At 29.3% G+C, this 20,439-nt stretch overlaps 1 protein-coding gene across 1 annotated transcript; it reads right to left on the bottom strand.

Annotated features, from left to right (window-relative positions):
* Positions 1-744: 744 nt before the first annotated feature.
* On the bottom strand, positions 745-8,852 carry LOC111624802 (inducible metalloproteinase inhibitor protein-like). The gene is made up of 4 exons (XM_023367756.1): positions 8,726-8,852; positions 4,171-4,332; positions 2,796-2,981; positions 745-845 (listed from the first exon to the last, which is right to left on the bottom strand). The coding sequence occupies exons 1-4, from the start codon at positions 8,793-8,795 to the stop codon at positions 817-819; spliced, it is 447 nt and encodes a 148-aa protein (XP_023223524.1). The 5' UTR covers positions 8,796-8,852; the 3' UTR covers positions 745-816.
* Positions 8,853-20,439: the final 11,587 nt, after the last annotated feature.

Genomic DNA, 20,439 nt, shown 5'->3' with positions numbered 1-20,439 from the left:
ACCGTTCGCACTGCCCTAGGGCCGCCCCTGTCCGTTATAAAGGAGTTCATTACGGAGAATGAGATTTTTATAATTTTCCTACACAGTACTTTTGGCAGGACCGACAGGGAATAACATGAAGTTCGTTATTATCAGGTCTGCAATATCGAGCTGCTATAGTCATATGCAAAGTGATATTCTGTGTGTTTCGTACTAACAAGTATTTTTACACAATAACAATAAATAAACTTGTCTGTTGACAAGATTTTTCAAGAAATAGGAACTTGAGATTATCAGCATAGAGACATTGAAGAAACATAGTTTACGCATTTAATTATATATTTTGAATTGATTTATAATTGCCTGAAATTGTTAAAGTTTATAAAATTTAACGCGATTATATACAATGTACACTGTACTTTATATTTAACACTGTAATAACTACACTTTTTATAACCAGGAATATTTCATTTTTGTCCAGCCTGATAATTATATGTCTATGAGTCTATTGTAGTTTTATAATAGTTTTAATAATAATAATAGTATGTGTAATGTTTTTAAAGATGATGCCCAGTTAATTTCATTAATGATTTAAAAATTCGTGTTTATTTATCAAACATGGACAATTATTGACTATGAAATTCTGATAGTTACGTGTTGGTATTTTCATAAATAAAGTTTCAAGTAATATATAACCATCTGGTAGATACAGTTTTAAAATAAAATATATCACTAAATATATTTAATACAAGATCACAAAAATTACCACACATATTGTTAAAGACAATTTTGTTTATTAACTGCAATATAGAGTATAAGTTGTTCAGTAGTTCATTCTTAGAAACACTTTATTGGATTCTCCATTCCTGTTAATAAACAATAAACATTAATATAAGATATATAATTATAATTTAATTTTTTCTAATTATTAAGCAAAATCTAAATATTTTTAAAAATACTGCTACGAAGCTTTTGGAAAAAACGTGATAATTGTAACTTTCGTTAGAGAAATGATACCACGTTCAAAAAATATATTTCGTTTAAAGCCTTGATACCACTAGTAAGTTTCCAGTGATAACGGCAAAGAATAGCAGTGGTTACTATGAGAAAATCCTGAAAGGCATTTCTGTACGGTCTTCCTGAGCCGCTAAGAAAGATTCCGACGTGTTGAATATTTGCTGCTGCAGCTAAGATTCGCCGCTTTCGATAACCAATAAATAAAGTGAAAGTATAGTTTAAATATGATGACAGAACACTAAAATGTATCCTTTGCATGGAAGTGTAATAGTGCATCTAATTAGCTGATGTATTAGCGTTTTAAATTGCTCTCTTTCAATGGCAAAATTCGCCGCTATCGGTTGCCGCTGACTCTGGAAACCATGCATTAATATAATAATATATTCTTTAATACTAGGCTTGATTTGGCTAGAGCCATGATAATTCGTTTTCAATTCTGCTGAAAATTCCCTTTTCTCAGTTGATTAGCATGAATACCGTACTTTCAGTCAAGATTTTGACTGGAATGATCAAGGTTGATCTTAATATATTTTTACATATCTTAATTTCGAAATGGTTCGTTTTTCCACTTAATAAAGTTAAAAGGTATTGATATGCAAAAACGAGTGTGGGATAATCATTCTGTACTGTACATACTGTATTCACTGTATTAATAATGTAAATAGGGCAACACGTAGCCTATATTAATAATAAAAATCCTAGATAAAGGAGCAACGTGAGGTAAGCTACCTACAAAAATTTCTGGGTATGATACTGATGTAGTTATTTATGCGTGTTGCAAGTTTCATTCGCGTATTAAATTTTAATTGTAATTTTATAATAAAAAAATTAGATCACTCAAAGTCTCTGGAAATTTCCCGACGGTCCCATCCGCCACTAGTTGAAACCGATACTTTTTTTCTTTTTAAACTCTTTTCGCCCTGTGGGAACTAAGAGGGCTTCTTTTAGCAAGCCCATTATGGGTTCGTCCAGCCTATAATGGGGCAGCCGGGTGATGAGGGACGGTGCCCCGACATATCCGGACGGGTTATTGAACAATATGAACAGTATCGGTTGCAAGACGGCTGGATGGCGGAGCGATCAAGGTGGCAGCCTACCGTTTTGGAGGACCCGTTTTGGAATTTCCTAAAGCTGCAACAAAACACACTTTAAGACATCTGTGATGCTTGACGGGAGAATTTCTAGTATATATATATTAGCGTATCATCTATATTCAGCATATCATCTACATTCATATGAATATAGATGATGTGCTGAATTATATACAAAACAATGTAAATTTTAAAATTCGTGAAAGTCAATTGAGGATGGGCAGATATAACAGCCCAAACTATATATTGCCGTGATTTGTTAATCAAACGTTCTATTACGTGTAAAAACATTTCAAATAATGAAGTGCATTTAAAAAACTTTATTATTTCTAGTTTAAAAAAATAATTTTACAACCGAAAAACCTGAGATTAAAACGATATGTTAGTTGTGAACATAGGATTATTAACTATGCTAATTTATTTTTTGTAACTTAATTAAATTCATTTTTTTAATATTTAGAAATTGAAACCGTTATTTAAGTCGATCTCCATAAGATACAACTGAAACAATGTTCACATTATTATGCAAAATAATATATCATATACTTGAATGATATTGATATGTTTAATAATGAATTTTTAGTTATTACATGAATATTATCAGATCAGATTATAGAACTAATAGTTTAAAATGTTTGTTTTATAATAGTCACTGTAAGTTAAACATCAAAATACTTTCGTATATGAAATGTTAACAATAAATCTTACTGTTTTTGCATTCTTTTTCAGTAATGCATTTGTTGTATAGAGAACAGTTATGAAGGTATCCAGGTTTGCAATCGCAGCTGGGTATTGGTACGAAGGAATCAAAGTAAACAATACCGCCGTAAGACATACATAATCGTTCACCTCCTGAAGCACTATTGAATTTGGCATTCGGATCGGTACAAAATTCTGAAATTAAATCATTTCAATGATGTATAATAACTTAGGATATATTAACTAAAATTATTTAAAGTGCCACTATATCACAACAAAATATATTTCGAAAAATAGTCTCTTCTCTTGTGACAAAATTTTAATTTCATTGAATGCCTCATCAATTCTTTTTAAAGATCGATGTTTCTGTTATCTTTTGTTAATTTATAACTCGGAAATAAAAAGAGATATTCGTTATTTAAAATCTAAATTTTTAAAAAATTATAAATTATTTGAATGGTTTTCGCGTATCGTTTTGTTATTATTATTATTTTTATTTTTTTTATCTTGGGGTTTCTCTACTTCTGAATTAGATTATGAAAAAAATAATAGAATTTAATAATAAAAATATCTATGAGAAATTAAGAGGATATTTGAAAATGTTTTCTATCGATTACTTATAAAAATAACTTGATTAAACAAATTAAGTTGATGAAAATATAACTTAAAATTTTAATTACAATGGAAAGATGTATTTAACTAAAAAAGTAGTTAAAGACATTAAGTTCAGATTTAAAAATTTATTTGCTTCATTAATGCAAAACCAGGTTTTTTTATGTTTTTAAAACAATTTCTTTGTAATTAGATTCCATTATTTACGTTGATACATCCTACATTATCATCTCGCAGATGCCGAACAAAGTTCGATTGTATAATTTCTCTTCTTTTATAACACGTTATATAAAATTTCTGCCTTTGTTGTTTTGATACTATTTTATTTAATAAAGTATTAGATAATATAATTTTTGAGTTAAAAATAAAATTTCGTTATTATTATTTCTTGGCTAAATCTTAATTAATGAATACGAACAGAAATTTATTTCTTATTGTTCTTTAGAGACCGAGAAAAGTTTATTAACAATTTAAAAATATAATAAAATGTAAACTTCGAAAATTTATTTAAAAAATGTTCCAAATGAGACAATAAAACTGTCTTTATCTTGCCCTTTCTACACCTCTCAGGAAATAAATCTCACGGCGGAAACAACCTTTCTTTAGAGGCATCAATATTTAAAACGTTAAAGTCATTCTTCTGACGTTTGTAATTTTTAAAATAAATTTTATAAGTTTTTATTTACTGTTCTGATCATTTTATCAAATATTTTACTAATGAAATATATTCTAAAAAAAAATTAAAACTACAAAAATATGAAACTTCGCTTACGTCGTACGCAATCTTTTAATGCCACACATTTTTTTCCTTTTCGCGCGAAGTCCCATTTACACATACATCTAGGCCCATTGCAATGTTCGGGAATATTTTCCGAACATTGCTTTTCGCATCCTGTCAAACGAAATTCCTCGTTCGGATCCGAACATACTGAAACTGAAATTATAAACGTTTATTTTTTTTAATAAAATGAGAAATATTAATACAAATAGCCTTATAACTGTACTATACATCATAAGCACTACTCTAAGATATACTGCATCTTAAAATCAGAATATTTAATTAAATCCAATCATATTTTTACTTTGATTTCTATGCCAGGACCAAATCGTTGTTTGTACACTATTGTCGTTTTAAAATAAAATTAAAATATACTGTATTTATTTTTTAAAATAAACAGAACTTTTGTAAATTAAACCGTGATGCAATTTTTAATTTATCTAAATATCAATTAATCTGTTGATGTCAATAAACAAATTTGACGTCTGACATACATATCAACTCCATATTTTATATTTATAACCTAAAAATATAACTAATTGACTTGCTTGGGGTCAGTTAAAAATTATTGATAAACGTGTTAGAACATCGGGGTCGATCTGTATAAATATTGGGGGAGCCAACGATAAGAAAAATTGTCTCATTGTCGAGTTTTGTATACAAAATAAGGTATATGGGGTATTGTGTAATTTGTTTGGTATGATATAAAATAAAAATATATTGAGAGGGGACAATTTTCTAATGTAAAAATATTGAGGAGAATACTTCCTGTCTGTCTCATATGAATCGATATCCATGTTTTCGAAATCTATGCTTCATCTTTAGACTGTTAATTTGTGAAATATTACCCTGGCAATTTAAAATGGAATATAGTTTACATTGAAAATGTTTATCAGTAATTCTTAACCGACTCCTACAAAGTGAGTTAGATATATTTTCAGCTCATGAACAAATTTGTTTTATCAAGACAAGGATTGGCAATTAGTATAACTGCTGACCGTTGCGGCAATATATTTGTAGTTATTTTTCTTCTCTAACGGAAATACTTTCATTACGAAATATTAACATTTAGTATCATCAAACAATGAAAAAATTGTAACTTTTTAAAATATTAATATTCAAGCTTGTTCCGTTTTAATATCAATTGAAGGATCTAAAGCATAGTGTCGCTTTGTTACGAACTTATTAAGATTGTTTTACAAAAAAATTACAGCACAATTACATTTACATTTACCTGTGTTTTGTAGGCATACATTATGTTTAACATGTAATGATGTTAAACACACACGGTGATGAAGGAAAACTATACCCATTACTTAAAATATAACCTCTATAGTAAGAAGTTTACCGTAAGTTCTTATTAGATAAATTAGTGACGATATTCTCATAAGCATGTAAACCAAAAATTTTTTCCTTCTTTGTTTTAAGACTGTAATTTATGTTTAAGAAAAATACAAATATGTTTGAAATAATACAACTAAATATCTACAAAACACAGGTAGACGTAAATATAATTGTGCTGTAAGTTTTTGTAAAACAATCTTAAGCAATATTGTAGCCCATATACTTATAATATTAGGTAAATCTAAGAATCGAAATAAAGAGGCATTTTGACACCAGAAATGCATCTTTGTAATACGTAGGCCTATACCAAATAAAGTTTTGTTTATTTCAGTCATCTCCAACGTCTACTATTTGAAAAGTCCGTAACAAAGCCACACAACGTTTTAGATTCTTCAATTTTTAAAATGTATATGATATATTTCCAGAATTTTTAGTGTTGTATTCCTCTTACTGATATAAAGATGTTACTTTACAATCTACAAAATTCCATTTGTAATTTAAGATTTTTCTCTGATTTGATTATAAATTGATCGATGAATAATCATAAAGGATCCTGCACAATCCTTATGGGTTTTAATTCTCGGTGAAATTGTTTGAAATTTTAGTGTTATAGTTTTTAACTAACTGATTAAACTTTCAATGGGCACGAAGTTTGAAAATGGCTATTTTTTTTTTTTTGTTTTTTGCTATAACCATTCGAATATATAAGAGGTGTACTGTACGAGAGACTGGGGCAAGTAGTCAGCGTTTTTAGAATTAGAACTTTTTACTTTTTTTCTTTTTTATAAAAATTACAGAAAATTTGAAAAGATACTTAATTGAAAGCTTCAATTGTAGATCAGCTATAATTGGATGGGATGGACTAATAAAGTGTTATTTAGTTCTACAGTGTCAACTTAGGCAAGTTGTCACTACACAAAGTATTTAACTTCGAAATTGTTCAGTTTTAAGAAAGTTGGCTGAAAGAAATAAGCAAGAGCCAAGTTTGTCATAAAATTTTCCTTAGAAAATATTTTAAAATAATGTTTGCCTTTAAAAAAGTAAACAGAACATTTCTCCTCAACTTAGGTAAAAAAAAATAAATAAATAAAACGTATGTTTTTTATCTTAACATAAAAAATAAGAAATAACAACTTTAATCAAAAACGTTTCTTAAATCAAAAATAAGAATAACCTTAAAAAATTATTTAACTTAAATAATGAAGGAGCAAACGAATTTGAGAGGAAAAGTGTGTGGGTTGGGGGCCGTCAGAATTTGATTACGCAAGTTTAGGGTAGGGTCCTGCCACTAGGTGTGTTTTGTCGGACACATCTCCGATTTAGACAAAAAACAAATAGTTAAAGCACGAGGGTAAGAGTCACTCCGAAGTCCAGGAATGAGCCTCCAGGAGGATGAATGCAAAGTCAAATATAAATGAAAAAGAAGTTTATTATATTAAAAAAATGTACTGAACAACGTTATAAAATCTGATTTAGGAATTTGGCCTATCTCTATCTATAAAACGGGGAGAACCTAATGGGGGATATCTGAACTGCGCGACTCACAACATACCAGGAAAAGAGTTGTCTTCTCTTTCTTTTCGTCTTCTTGTTCCTTTCTTTGGTGAAGGACCACTAGGTCGGTTGTCTCTTTTCTGGTCAATCTCCTGTCCAGCCAGTCCAGTCAGTCTCAATCCTCTCTCACTATTCCAATTCTTTTTCACCTTCTCAATTCTGTCTCACTCCTTCAAATCTTTCTCACTCTCTGATTCTATCTTTTTCTGTGTTCATTTCATCACTTCTTTTTTTGACCAAACATGCTTTAGTTCCGGAGGAAAGTGAGGTAATTTGTAAAATGCATGATTGGTCATCTATTGGTCCTCCTCCTCTCTTGTTAACGCAGAATGATGTGTGTCCATGTGACATGGACTGCATACCATCGGTCATATAACACCGTCAAAAAAGGGGAAAACGACCAGCATCCCCTCATGTTTTCCTTCGCATGTTGTGAGATTTATAACAATTAATTGATAAGTTTTTTGTTCTAATTTGTTTTTCTAAATTATGTTAAGTCGATATTACAAAAATTTTGGAAAGGGGTCCCTAAAATTAGAAAAATAGGCGAAATTCCTTTACACCTTTACTTGATAGATAAACAATTGATATATAAATAATTTCGATATCACGCAGCTTCTCTTCAAGATGTGGGTCTAAAGGGTCTAAAGGTCTTGTATATAGACCTTTGGATAAATGGGTCTAAAGGTCTTGTATATAGCTAGCTAACAGTTTCTTAGACAGAACAAAAAAAGTATATAAAATAAACAGAGTTTAAAATACAAAAATACAATTTCTAACTAATTAATTAAATAATACATTATTAGAAAAAGAGTTAAAATAAAGTAATTAAAACTAAAATTATACCGATAATGTAGTATAAATGACAATTCACAAATATATAGTGTATAGATAGATACAATAATAACAAAATTTTGTGGGAGGGAAATGATGGATTTCACAAGTGTATCACTCTTCAAATTTGAAACATTCAGAAATATCAGTGCTTTCCTCCAAATTTTCAGAATTAATTTAACTCGATTTGTTTTTTTTTTGTATAACTGGAATTTCGATAATTTTTTAATTGACCGAAATTCCGTATGGCCAAGACGGTTAAGGCATTAGTCTACCCCTCTGGAGATCTAGGCCCGCTCCTAGATCCGAGTCTTCAAGTCCTTTTGTGGACCTCCCATGAAATATTCCCAGGAATTTTTCGTAGGTAATGCCGGACTCTGTCTCTCATCACCCAGCTGCCCACATTGTGAGGCTGGCCAGATAACTATGATTGAAAAGGTCATAAACTACAGAAATTAGCAAAGCAAAAGTAAAAATATTTTCGATCAGTTATTAAGGCTAATCTTGAGAATAGCTCGAGCCGTAATATTCAATTCATCTTCAATAAATTATCTGCATACTATTTATTAACTTTTTAAAATTTAAATTGAATTTAAAACCTAAAACCTTTTTATTATACAATAGATTATTTGTATAAAGAATCTATATTGGAATTTTATGATATTCTCATTAAAAAATTGTAACATGTAGGCCTAATCGAAATAATCGAATAATCTTTATGAATCTTAATATATTAAAAATTTAAGTAATTCTTTAAAATATAGAATTATATACATATTCAGTTGTAAATTTTTAATATAATCGAAATTTTTCTTACCATTTGCAGGTTTTCCTTCAATAAAAACGAAAAATATAAGTAACAACTGCGACTTAATTAATAGCTTCATCGTGTTCTATAAGAAGAATCGAATTAATTCAAAAAGCTGAAACAGAATACGATAAACGTCATTTCCGGTATTTTCAATTGATTGAATTTCCGATTCAGATAATCTTACTGGTAATACTAAAGAATCATATTTTTAATATTGAAATATTCCAGTTTTGAAAAACTATTGTTATCAAATTCAAATTTCATCGAAGGAAAATGTTTTAAATAACAGGATTTATTTATCGATTCTTTAAAAATAAATAAATTTTGAGTTATATAATCATTTAATTTATAATTTCTTAAAATTTGAATCGTCTGAAATATTCCCAATTAGAAAGAAATGTGAAGTAAAGTGACAAACTTCTGTTTTATGAGTTAGAAATGACATTAGAAAATTAATCAAAATCATCTGCTTGAGTATTTAAAAAGTTTATAAAGAAAATAAATAATTAATTAACCGTGAATTTATATTTTATATCATCTTATTAAACTTTTTAATGTTATTGTAGACCTGTTAATTATGCACAGAGGCGGATCTGCATAGGGATTAATAGGGTTTAAGCTCTGAGACCCCAAGTGTCAAGGGCCCACAAAAATTGAATCATTATCATACATTTTTAATACTTTTTCATTAACAATGAGCACTTATCGTATAGTAAAAAAAATAATTAATATTAATACTATAATAATAATGGTAGTTTATAGTATTATTTGTATTAACAAAAAATGGGGCACAATTGGACTTCAATAAGCCTAGGCCCATAAAAATCTAGATCCGTCCCTGATTATGCATTAGCAATTATAGCGATATATTCCCGAAGTTCAAATATCTATGCACAGAAACCATTATTTCACCTAGATTAAGTAACAAGAGTGGTCAAATTATGTGCTTACATACTTGTACAGTACATACAAACTACAAATTGTGGAAAAACCCACAATTTTATTCGGGAATTTTTTGAAAGAAAATTCATTTTTCGTTTTGAAAAGGAAATTTATTTAAATCTCAAAAAAAAAAAACTTTTTCCATTTTATTACCGGAGGATGAGTGCAATTCTCTTCCCGAAGTCGTTTCCTTTCCCAGGGAACTCAGAATGTGTCACTAGGGACTACAACAAAAAATTCACTATTAATGGAAAACGACAACGTGACTTGGAAATAAAGAGAAGACCAGAAGGCAGTGGCGTACCGTAGTGGGGCGGCAGGGGCAGCCCGCTCCGGGCGGCACTTTTTGGGAGGCGGCAAAATTACCTTTTAGGGGGCGGCAGAATTTCACAATAAATAATAATATCTTATAAAAATTTGATCCATCCTAATCTATATTTGCGTCGCGCCTACGATAGTGCTATCGTCCGGACAGTCCGGGAATCGGACCACCGTCCGTGTGTTCACACGGACGGTGGTCCGATTCCCGGACTGTCCGGACGATCATTTCATCCGGACTGTAGTAATCATTTCATCCGGGAAATTCCTGTGTAACCTGTTGACCTTTTTTTTCGTTTTTTGTTTTTTTTTTTTTTTTTTGCTTGTACGCCACTAGTATCCAATAGAGCTATTTTAAATTAAACTAGGACGGAATTTTTCATTGCTTGTTCTGTGACAAAACTGAATCTTAGTCTTTTAAATTAAAATACCTAAATAAGGGGAGACGAAATTTTCCTCCGCCCCGGGCGGCTGACACACACGGTACGACACTGCCTGAAGGAACAGGGAGAGGAGCGAAAACGTATCAAAATATAAAGCGATATTTTTAAATACATTTTATAACATGAATAAGAACAGAGATTTCACTGTGCTATTTGGCCTGAAACCGCTACGTCATTTTTATAGCCTATACTTTTTATGAACTGTCTTCGGTGAGCTGAAATTCGCTTGATTTTGAAATAATTACTGCTTCTAACTGAGAAGAAGCTAAGTAAGCAAATCAATAACATAATCTATTTCATATGGAATGGTCTATGCTTGCCTTTTGTTTGTTTACTTAGCAGCTTGCTACTTAGAAGCAGAAAATGCAACCTATATAGAAACGAGCAATTATTTGTTGTGACATCGTCACAATGCCTGACTACAAATTTATTTAATTTAAAATATATGCTCCTATACATCATACTTTTCCGTTAGCAATGAAGTCGTGTCGGTCATCTATCTAACTCCTTTCGGGGGAAAATTTTTGAATAACTTTTTTTAACATTAATTATACAGTATTTATTTTTTTTGTAACTGGTGAGGGTATTTTACGTAATTAAACTTACTCTGTAATATCTTCTTAACTTTGATGAAGTTTTTGTAAAGACAATATATATACGAGTCAATAAACAGAAGAAAATTCGATGTTGCATTTTTATATTGCTTTATTTCTTAACAAAACATGTACAATACCTTCGTAATAAAATGTGTCATTTATTGTATAATATCATATTTATTCGAGAGATTAATGTCGAACAGATAATTAACGAAATATAATTCCTATAAGGAATACAAAAATATAACGAATTTCTCACAAAATAAAATGGTGCAGGACATTTATATGGCATCATTTTTTCTTCAATTCAGTTTACGATCTAGGCTGTAAAAAATAATTTGAATTGTTTAATATTTAAGCATTTATATTTAATATAAATAACAAATTAAAAATTCATCAAACTTATCGTAAAAGTTATATTTAAAATTTCTATTATTAACTACGTTATTAAAATAGAAATATTTACAATTAAACATATTTTTATATTAAAATTTTAATTTTTTATGCTTTTCTTAACGACAAGGTTAAAAGAATGTTTTTATATAATAATTTTGACTAATTATAGAAAAGAGTGCAAGCGATTGCTAATTATTGCAGATCTCACGAACAAAAGTAGTTCATTTCAAATCTTCGGTTTACATTTAAAATTATATGATTTTAAAATAATATATAAGAACAAGAATTAGTAAATTGCAAAATCAGTCAACTACAGAAATTAGTTATAAAATCTTTAAAAAAATCAAATTTAGTAACTAATATGATATTTTAAAAAATCGATACTAATTTCAATATTTTAATGATTAACATAAATTCACATTCATAGACGGTCGAAGCTGGCATCTGGTCCCAAAAATGATCAATAAACGATAAATATAGACACCGGGTAGACCAAGAAAGTGTAGCAACGTGACAGAAACATTTCTGTCACGTTGCTACACTTTCTTGAAAACTCGCTGTGTGCGGCGAGCATTATCTTGCTGTAAAATGGCTGTTTGTATCCCTGCCATGAAAGGCTACATGTGAGGATTCAGGATCTTTTGAACTGGTTTGCAGTCAATATGTCTCGTACCATTACTGGGAATGACTGACTGTTGTAAAAGATGGCTTCCCACATCAGAACGCCAGCAGTGGGGGGCTGTGTGCCACTCAACAGTATAGATTTGAAATGTTCATCACTAGTCCTCAACCTACTAATACGATTGCTCTTCGCTAAAGACGATAAGTTGTCAGTTCATACTTTTCTATCAAGGCAAACGAACCCGACGATGTTTGGAGTGCTAATGGCAAATTGCCTCTGCTAGTTGTCCATCAATATAGGAGAAGACACAAGGTTCTGTAGTGAGGCTTCCGTCTGTCTCTGAATAATAGACAGACGTCGTTGCAACTGTTTGTGCTTGTCTCATAATCTGAGTATAGTCATATTTGTCTAATGGGACGAAAGATCATTGTTGTTATTATTAATGATTGTAAATATTAGACTATAGTATAATTTTAGAATGTACTACGCACATCAACAGAATCAAGCGAATGTCTTTGGTTATTCTAGCAAGATTGTGAATATTTACCCAAAGAATACAAGGTATTTTAGCAAGGTTTTGCCTGTGAAATTAATTACTGGAGCTTGTTTGACTAAATTAATACTGCAAGAACTGGAATCGTTACGCCTAAAAATTGAAAATATGGATGGGACTACAATAATGAAGTAAATCTGCAAGGTGCCCATTCCGGTGTCCATAGACGAATTTTAAATCAAAATCCTAGAGCCATTTTGGTTCCCTGTTCGTTTATTCTTTAAACCTTGTTATCAACGATGCTTCTGAAGAAATCATTAATATTTTTTCACTGTTTGTATTTTTCCAGTTCCAATAACAGATGAAGTGTCTTTAAAAATATGATCTGAAAAAATGTACGTAAATGGAAAGTTGCATCGATGCATTAAAACCCATTGAGATATAATTTAGAAGTATGTGATGCACTAATAGAAATTTATTTTGTTGAACAGAGATTGCAATACCAAAACCAAAAGGAAATCGCTAGCTTTTAAAATATCTGAATTTAAATTTTTGTGCGGAGTTGTTATTCGGTATAAAATTAACAGCATCAAAATTATTAAAAAGCTCAAATACAGTCTTATGGGATTATATCAGAATTTCAGAAAACGTTAGTTTATCTTTAGAGGAATGTCGTTCAACGGATTGTAGCAAATGTTATGCTATGTTAAAGAAATAGTTATTGTCATGGAAACATCTCCAGATTTCGAGTTTGAACTTCGGAATTGGGCGTAAAAAGGATTACGATGGAGAAGCTATAACAATTCTTGACCCCTTTAAAAACTTTGAAGTAAGCTTTTTAATTATTTAGTGGATATTTGTATAAATTCCAAGAAGAAAAAAAATCTTCTCAATTGGAAAATCACAATAAATTATTTCAGATTTTATATGATATTCCACTGTTAGCCAGCCGATAAAGATTCTGAAGTTTATTGTTTTTTTAAATTGTCAGGACTTACATACTGGATTGACAGTTGATAACAATTCTGATATAGAGCCATTCAATTTATTCAATCAACTTTTAATTGTTAGGAATACGTTTAAAAAGAAAATATCATCACTAAAAGTTAATTGAAATTGAATTGAAAATAATTGAAATTTTTCCAAATGTTTTTATATTATTGAGAATTCTTTGAATCCTTTCTGCGTCCATTGTTAGTTAAGAACGATATTTCTCAAAATTAAAATAGATTAAAAATTATTTGCGTTCAACAATGGCGCAGGAAAGGTTGACATAACTTTATATAGTGTCGACTGAACAGAAAATTCAACAAATATAAATTTCGACGATATTAGAAGTCGATTTACATAATACGAAGTCGATTAGAAGTCGATTTACATAATGTTTCGCTTTTTAAATACTGTATATTCTTTAAAAGTGCATTTATTACGTATTTGTATTTGTGTGAGAATAGTTTTCTGTCTGTAATAAATAATCGCATATAAAATATTACGAAAAACATTATTTCATTTCTATGCCACATCTCTATAAAAAAGTATTATTGCGTTCCTTTGCTCTTACCAACCCAGCAACTGCAAAAAAGAGCAGCATAAACTTGGCTCGCCTCAGGCAATTTTTGGCACGTCTGCTCTACTCCTGATGGTCTGCTTGGGTCGTCCAGAGCCTGCCACGGTGTACGTGTGCCCTTACATATCTGCTACATTACGTGTACTTCTAAGATTGTGGATGTCTTAGTTTTCCGGCATTGTCCCGGATATTTTCTGATTGCCATCTAGCGACAGAAAAGCTATATTGTAAAAACTGTTCTTACAATGAAGTATGTTTTCCTTTTTCCACATTTTAAATGTATTTCTGTCGATTGACAGAGTAAAAATACACATCTGTTGCATGTTCTGGAATTAACATGCAACTTTCTGAGCTTGGAAAGTGTTAATGTGGTAGTTTTGCAGGGAATATTTTTTACTTCTATGACTTTCTTTCCCGCAAGCAGTATCTTTCGGGAAAAATTCATTTTCTTCCAGATTTTATCTCCAAGTACCTGGTAACCTTAATTCTATCGCGGAATTAGCATGGTTTCTTTCTATTGTTTGCTGAGCTTTAATATTACATTTAGTTTACGCATATCAACTCACACAGAACGTCGACGCACTCGGACAAATCAGAGAGCTTGTAATATAACTCTTCACTTCAATTCGAGGATTTCGTATTCCAGTGTAAGATTAAGTTGATGAATATGAACAGTTATGTAACTCCTAATCCAGCGTTACCAGCTCGAAATCTAGGATTACGAAACTCTCGATTTAAAATGCTGTTTGTGGATATAGCTGTTAGAATTATTCGGCCGGTGATACATGGGCCATATTTGGTATATATCCTACTTCCGAAATTTGTTGCCAGTGTAAAGCTGGCAACAAATTTCGGAAGTAAAGCTGCAAAGATATTTCGTAAAGTCGAAATCTCTAGAGTAAAGAAATCCTAAATTGTGACAGAGCTTTCTTCATTATAATTCATTATATTTCTTTTCTTTGACAATTTGTATTATCTAAATTGTCAATTTGTTCGCATTACTACAAAAAAAAAAAAATTCCCCAAAATAAGAACGGAGTCGATGTACGGTACATACGCAAAGGAAAATATCGACAGTTCCGTGTTCATTACAAAGTAAAAACTCATATTTATAATACAAATTGCATATTAGACATTTGTAAGATGTAAAGTGTTAGTTTCTTATCTAGGGCGGTGGAGTGATGTATTGTATACATTAAAGATCGAACACATCGGTCTTCATTCTTATTTTAAGGAATACTATAAAAGTATAGATAAAATGCAAGATAGATACGCGTAATTTTAGGGAATAATTTCATAAAAATTATATCATCTCATAACAAACATAATATGCCAGATAGAAGGAATCTCACATTTTGCAATTTCTTAAATCAATAAGATAAATTGAATGATTTTAGTGCAGAATGACAAAAATAGATTATTCGATTAATAAAAAATATAGCATTATGAAGAGTTGGAAAATTGATTTCATACATAAAGTCTGATAGAAAAAAGCTGTTTAAAAATAAGTGAAAGTATATTCCAACAGACTAATACAGTATTTCAAGACTTTTATTATGAAGAAAAGTCTATTCATATCCGAAAATTTACTATTTTATTATTTGTTCTATAGTCTACTTTGTACAGTACATATAAAATTATAATATCTTTATGTATTTAATTTATTTATGATTTATTTTTTAAAATAAACGTGCAGGTTTGTAGACAATATTTACACTTATTATTCAAACATTGAACACAAGTAATACATAAGCTAATTAGGCTATAGTTGGGAGTTAAATCAAAATTATTTTTATAAATGGTTGTATTTTATTCACTTGTTAGCTGACTTCAATGTATTCAAAATTTCAATTTTAAAATTGTTGCTTACAATGAATTGATAAATACTTTATTTGAAATTTTGGAATGATTGGTACAATAATGTAAAGGCATACAGTACAAAACCCAAAGTTTATGTTCTGTTTTTAAACAAAAGGCTAGTTGTTACAGAAGCAAGTTGTTACAATCGAAATTTATATTTGTCGATTTTTTTCTGTAGCTAAAATTACCATATAATTTACATTTTGTATTTATTATTTTTGCCTAAAAGCTAAGAAAATATTTGCATTCCTTAATTCTGAAGAAAACAACCATAAAAGAGGGCTTTTGGGCAAAAAAGGAAAGCATAAGCAACAATGTTAAATTCTGTCCCAAACCTTAAGAATACTGCCGATCATACCAATAACTGTAGCTACTGGGGGAAAGGAGTTTCTCCAAATAAAAATTAATTAAAAACTTTTTACGTTCCACTACCACGCAAAATCATCTTAATAGTTTGGCCATTTTGGCCATTGCGCATGAAGCTGCCAATCAAGTAAACTTAAAAGAGTTAATAAAAAAGTTTGCAGAACTAAAAGTCAGAAAAAAAAGTTTCTTTTGATTTGATAGTTGATGTACTTTTGTTTAGTTTTTATAGGATATAAGTTTCTTGTTTGATTGTACAATAATACATTTTTGTAATGTCATTAAAAATGCATCTAGTTAACAATTTGTAACTAGGTACAGGTGTATTTTAATTTTTACTGTTTTGTACTACTTAATTGTAATTTTATATTACATGTTTCTCACTAAATAAATTTAAGGGGCGGCAATTGATCTTTTTGTCCGGGACTACATAAATGCTTGAGTGGGCGCTGCTGTGAGGTTCTTGTCATTTTACGTTCTAAAAATAGTTGTATTTGTAATGTGATTTTGGCTTGAACATCTGAATGTATGTTGCCGTTATTGTACATGTTTATGTTACTTACTATTTACGTTTAATTTCACGCTGTTACGAACAGTTTGTTTGCGAAGTTTACAAGCAGAACTAGTTTTAAGGTAAAAGCGACTTTTATGACTAGCTGTTATATGAATTTTTTAATTATTATTTAAATTTTATAAATATTATTCACAGTAAATGTTTTCCTTTATGTTGAAAGAAATCATTAATTATATTATATATTATTAATATTGATTAATGCTTTAAATTTGTCATAAATTAAGTTACTTTTACTTAACCAAATCAAACAGAAAAATACTAACTTTAGCTTAGTTCTACTAAATCGGAATGGTATTAAAAGTTATATTATTCTATTAAAGAAGAAATTGTTACGATGTTTAGACCTTATTTTTTTTTATAAAATAAAACCTCGTTAATAATGTTTTGTTATCTAAATTATTATATATTAAATTTTTATTGATTTTACATTAAATTATATACATACCCTACAGGCTTTTCTACGAATACATCTACCACCATTTGCAGAAGAACGAACGAATCCTTCTTTGCATTCGCAACGAGGTGCAGCTCTAAAAAGAATAATTCCCCCAATTTCGCCATTAGGTTTGCAAAATTCTATAACACCCAACAGCGGATAGAATTTGGTATTCGGTTCGGTGCATATCTCTGCAAAATAAATAACAATATTGTAAAAAATACAAAAGGTATATTCATAATTATAGATAATTCTTGCATAAATTATAGATATTTAACAATAAATTATTAAAATTAAATATTTATACCTTGATGTGAGATTCTTGCACAGAAGAAAACAATTCCTAGAGAGAGCCAAAATGCATTCATGTCGAAGTCGAGAATTTGCGCATGAAAGTAATGGTACTGATTTAAACATCATTAAGCAAATCGCATCCTTATTATTTTCTAGAAACAGTTACGATATGATTTCACAATTAAAATAGGAAGAAGAAATTAATAGATTCGTCCTCTAAACTTATAATGTAATTTACGTTAATAAAATCACGTCCCTAATATATAAATTATAATTTAATAAATGTTTTCCGTAATAATAAATGAAAGTTATATTAAAAACAACGAGTAAAGTTTTTAATTTTTATTTTGTAGCTAGATAATTCATTAAAACATAATGTAAGTTTGTAAACTTTTTTTTTCTATATTAATTTATTTAATTTCCCTAGAATATTTTAAAATTATTATTTTATCTAATATAGGCTTAGACATAATATAGAATTAATATGAATAAAATATGTAAAATAAATGTAAAAATATAACAATAAAATTTTTCTGCAAATTAATTTGAAAGTTAAAATTTTAAATAGTGCTGCAAATATAACTAGCAGATAACTCACAGTACCTGAAGGATAAAGCAAGGGCTTAATGTAAGGGTCATTCATACATTCTTCCATAAACTACAGACACAGATGATTCGTCGGTAAATCTGAAACTGAATTGTGCAAAATTTCAATGTGGCAAAAAGTTTCTTATCCATTCTCTACATCTATACAGAATCATAGGAAAATTCCAGAAATTTGAAAACCGGTATCCGGAATAAATCATCAGATCAGAAAATAAAAAGATTATTGTACATCTGAAGAACCAGTCCTATTTATCTACATCTAATTCGTTCAAATCCACTGAGAAATTTAGGAGGGAGTTCAGTTAATAAAAATCTCCTTAGCATAACAGATACGCTCTTCGAAATTACGATAAAAAGAAAAAGTTTAATTCGATTTATTTTAAATTTGAAAAATGAAACATAAACAAGGTTTGACATGGTATAAGGAACATTGATGCTATTAAATTTTTGGTATAAAGGTCGAGCGGATTGGGTGAGATAAGAGGGGTCGTGTGTCATAACTCGAGTGAGGTCAGACATAATGAAAATTTCACTCGTTCAAAAAATCTAAATATAGTTTTAAATTATCTGTAATTACTCGTGTAATAAATTACAAAAAAAGAACTCATAATTCTGTAATTCTCATATTATTATACATTTACAATAATAACATGCTAAAAAAGTACCGCTACATATTTATAAATTTACATCGAAAATTATTTTTACATTCCCATTTCTTCTGTTTTTCTAAAATTTCTTTGTTTTTAAAATAATTTAGCAGTTTAAATTCTAAAATTGTTATTTTATTTCTGAAATACTATAATAATTTTAATTATTTCTTATTAATATCTATGAATTACCAAAAATAAGGCATGTATAAGGAGTCTGTTTTATGTTAGTTGTTGAATATATGTATTTATCGTAAAATTGAGAATTTTTTGTACACAAAAGAAGGACATTGCACAAAGGGAGACATTTATAACAAAGTAGTTTGTTATAAATTAATATATATTGACTAACTGTAAATTATAAAACATTAAATAATCAATAAATACAGTTTTAAACTTAATTTTAGACTTATTACTAACTGTTGTCACCCTAAGAACCATCTAATTAACTCCCTAATTTATATTTACTTGTCTGACTCTGATTAATAATAATGTTTTTCTCTTTCTGTTACTCTAGTGATTGATAAAGACAAAACTTAGAATAAGAAAATAAAATGTTAGAAATTCGTCTGTATAAAATATTTCAAAGATAATAAAGTAAATCTGAACAAAAACAAACAATTAGAATTGCACTCAAAAGAACATTATTGACAGAAGAAAGACGGGAGGACAATATGCAGTACTTCAATGGACATTTGGCAATATTAGTTTATCGGATTGGAAGTTTTTAGAATGATCTGCCATAGTATTTATGAAATATTTTCGATTCGTAGCGAAATTGTGATACTTTTACTATTATAAATATTTAAATTTATTATTATTAAGTAGTTGTTTAAATATACTTCAAACAGGAAAGCATTTTGATTTTCTACATAAGTTTTATAATTGATGATTATTTCACAAATTTTTAAACAGATAACTCTGGTTTATGTTGAATCATGAACTTAATAACTGCGTCGAAGCAAGATTCCAATTTAACAGAAGGATACAAACTTTCAAAGTCCATTACTGTTTTTATTTCATCGTTCATTAAATTCAAGCCTTCTAATTCTCTTACAACCTTGCTTGGATATTGTGCCAAATAAATACTGTTCTCTAGTTGGTCAGAAATGTATCTGTGTAGGTGTTTTTCGAGAATACACATTGGTGCCTTGCATTTCTCTACTGCAAATTTTTAAGTCTACAACATACAAATTACTACATGTATATTGAAGATTTATTTGTAGTTAATAAATAATCACTTTTATTTTAAATGTTCTATTTTGACTACTTTATTATTATTATTATTATAAATTCATATAAGTAATGATCATCTTAATTAATTATATATAAAAATATGGAGAGTTTCTAAATACAGTAAAATATTAATATTCTATTTGTTTGTAGAAATGGGCTGGCAGAATTACATTTTAATAAAACATAAAATTCATCTGGATACGAGTCCAAGTTTACTTGCCATGTCTAATCACCAGGAACAACTATTTCCATTGCAGAGACAACCTTTCTTTAGAGGCTATGCCTCTGCACGAATATGTAAAACAGTTTAAAATGTCCACAGGTGAC

Source organism: Centruroides sculpturatus, unplaced genomic scaffold (assembly GCF_000671375.1).
Source record: "Centruroides sculpturatus isolate CEXI.00-Female unplaced genomic scaffold, Cexi_2.0 scaffold349, whole genome shotgun sequence".
Taxonomy (NCBI): Eukaryota; Metazoa; Arthropoda; class Arachnida; order Scorpiones; family Buthidae; genus Centruroides; species Centruroides sculpturatus.
This window is presented reverse-complemented; position numbering and strand designations above follow the sequence as displayed.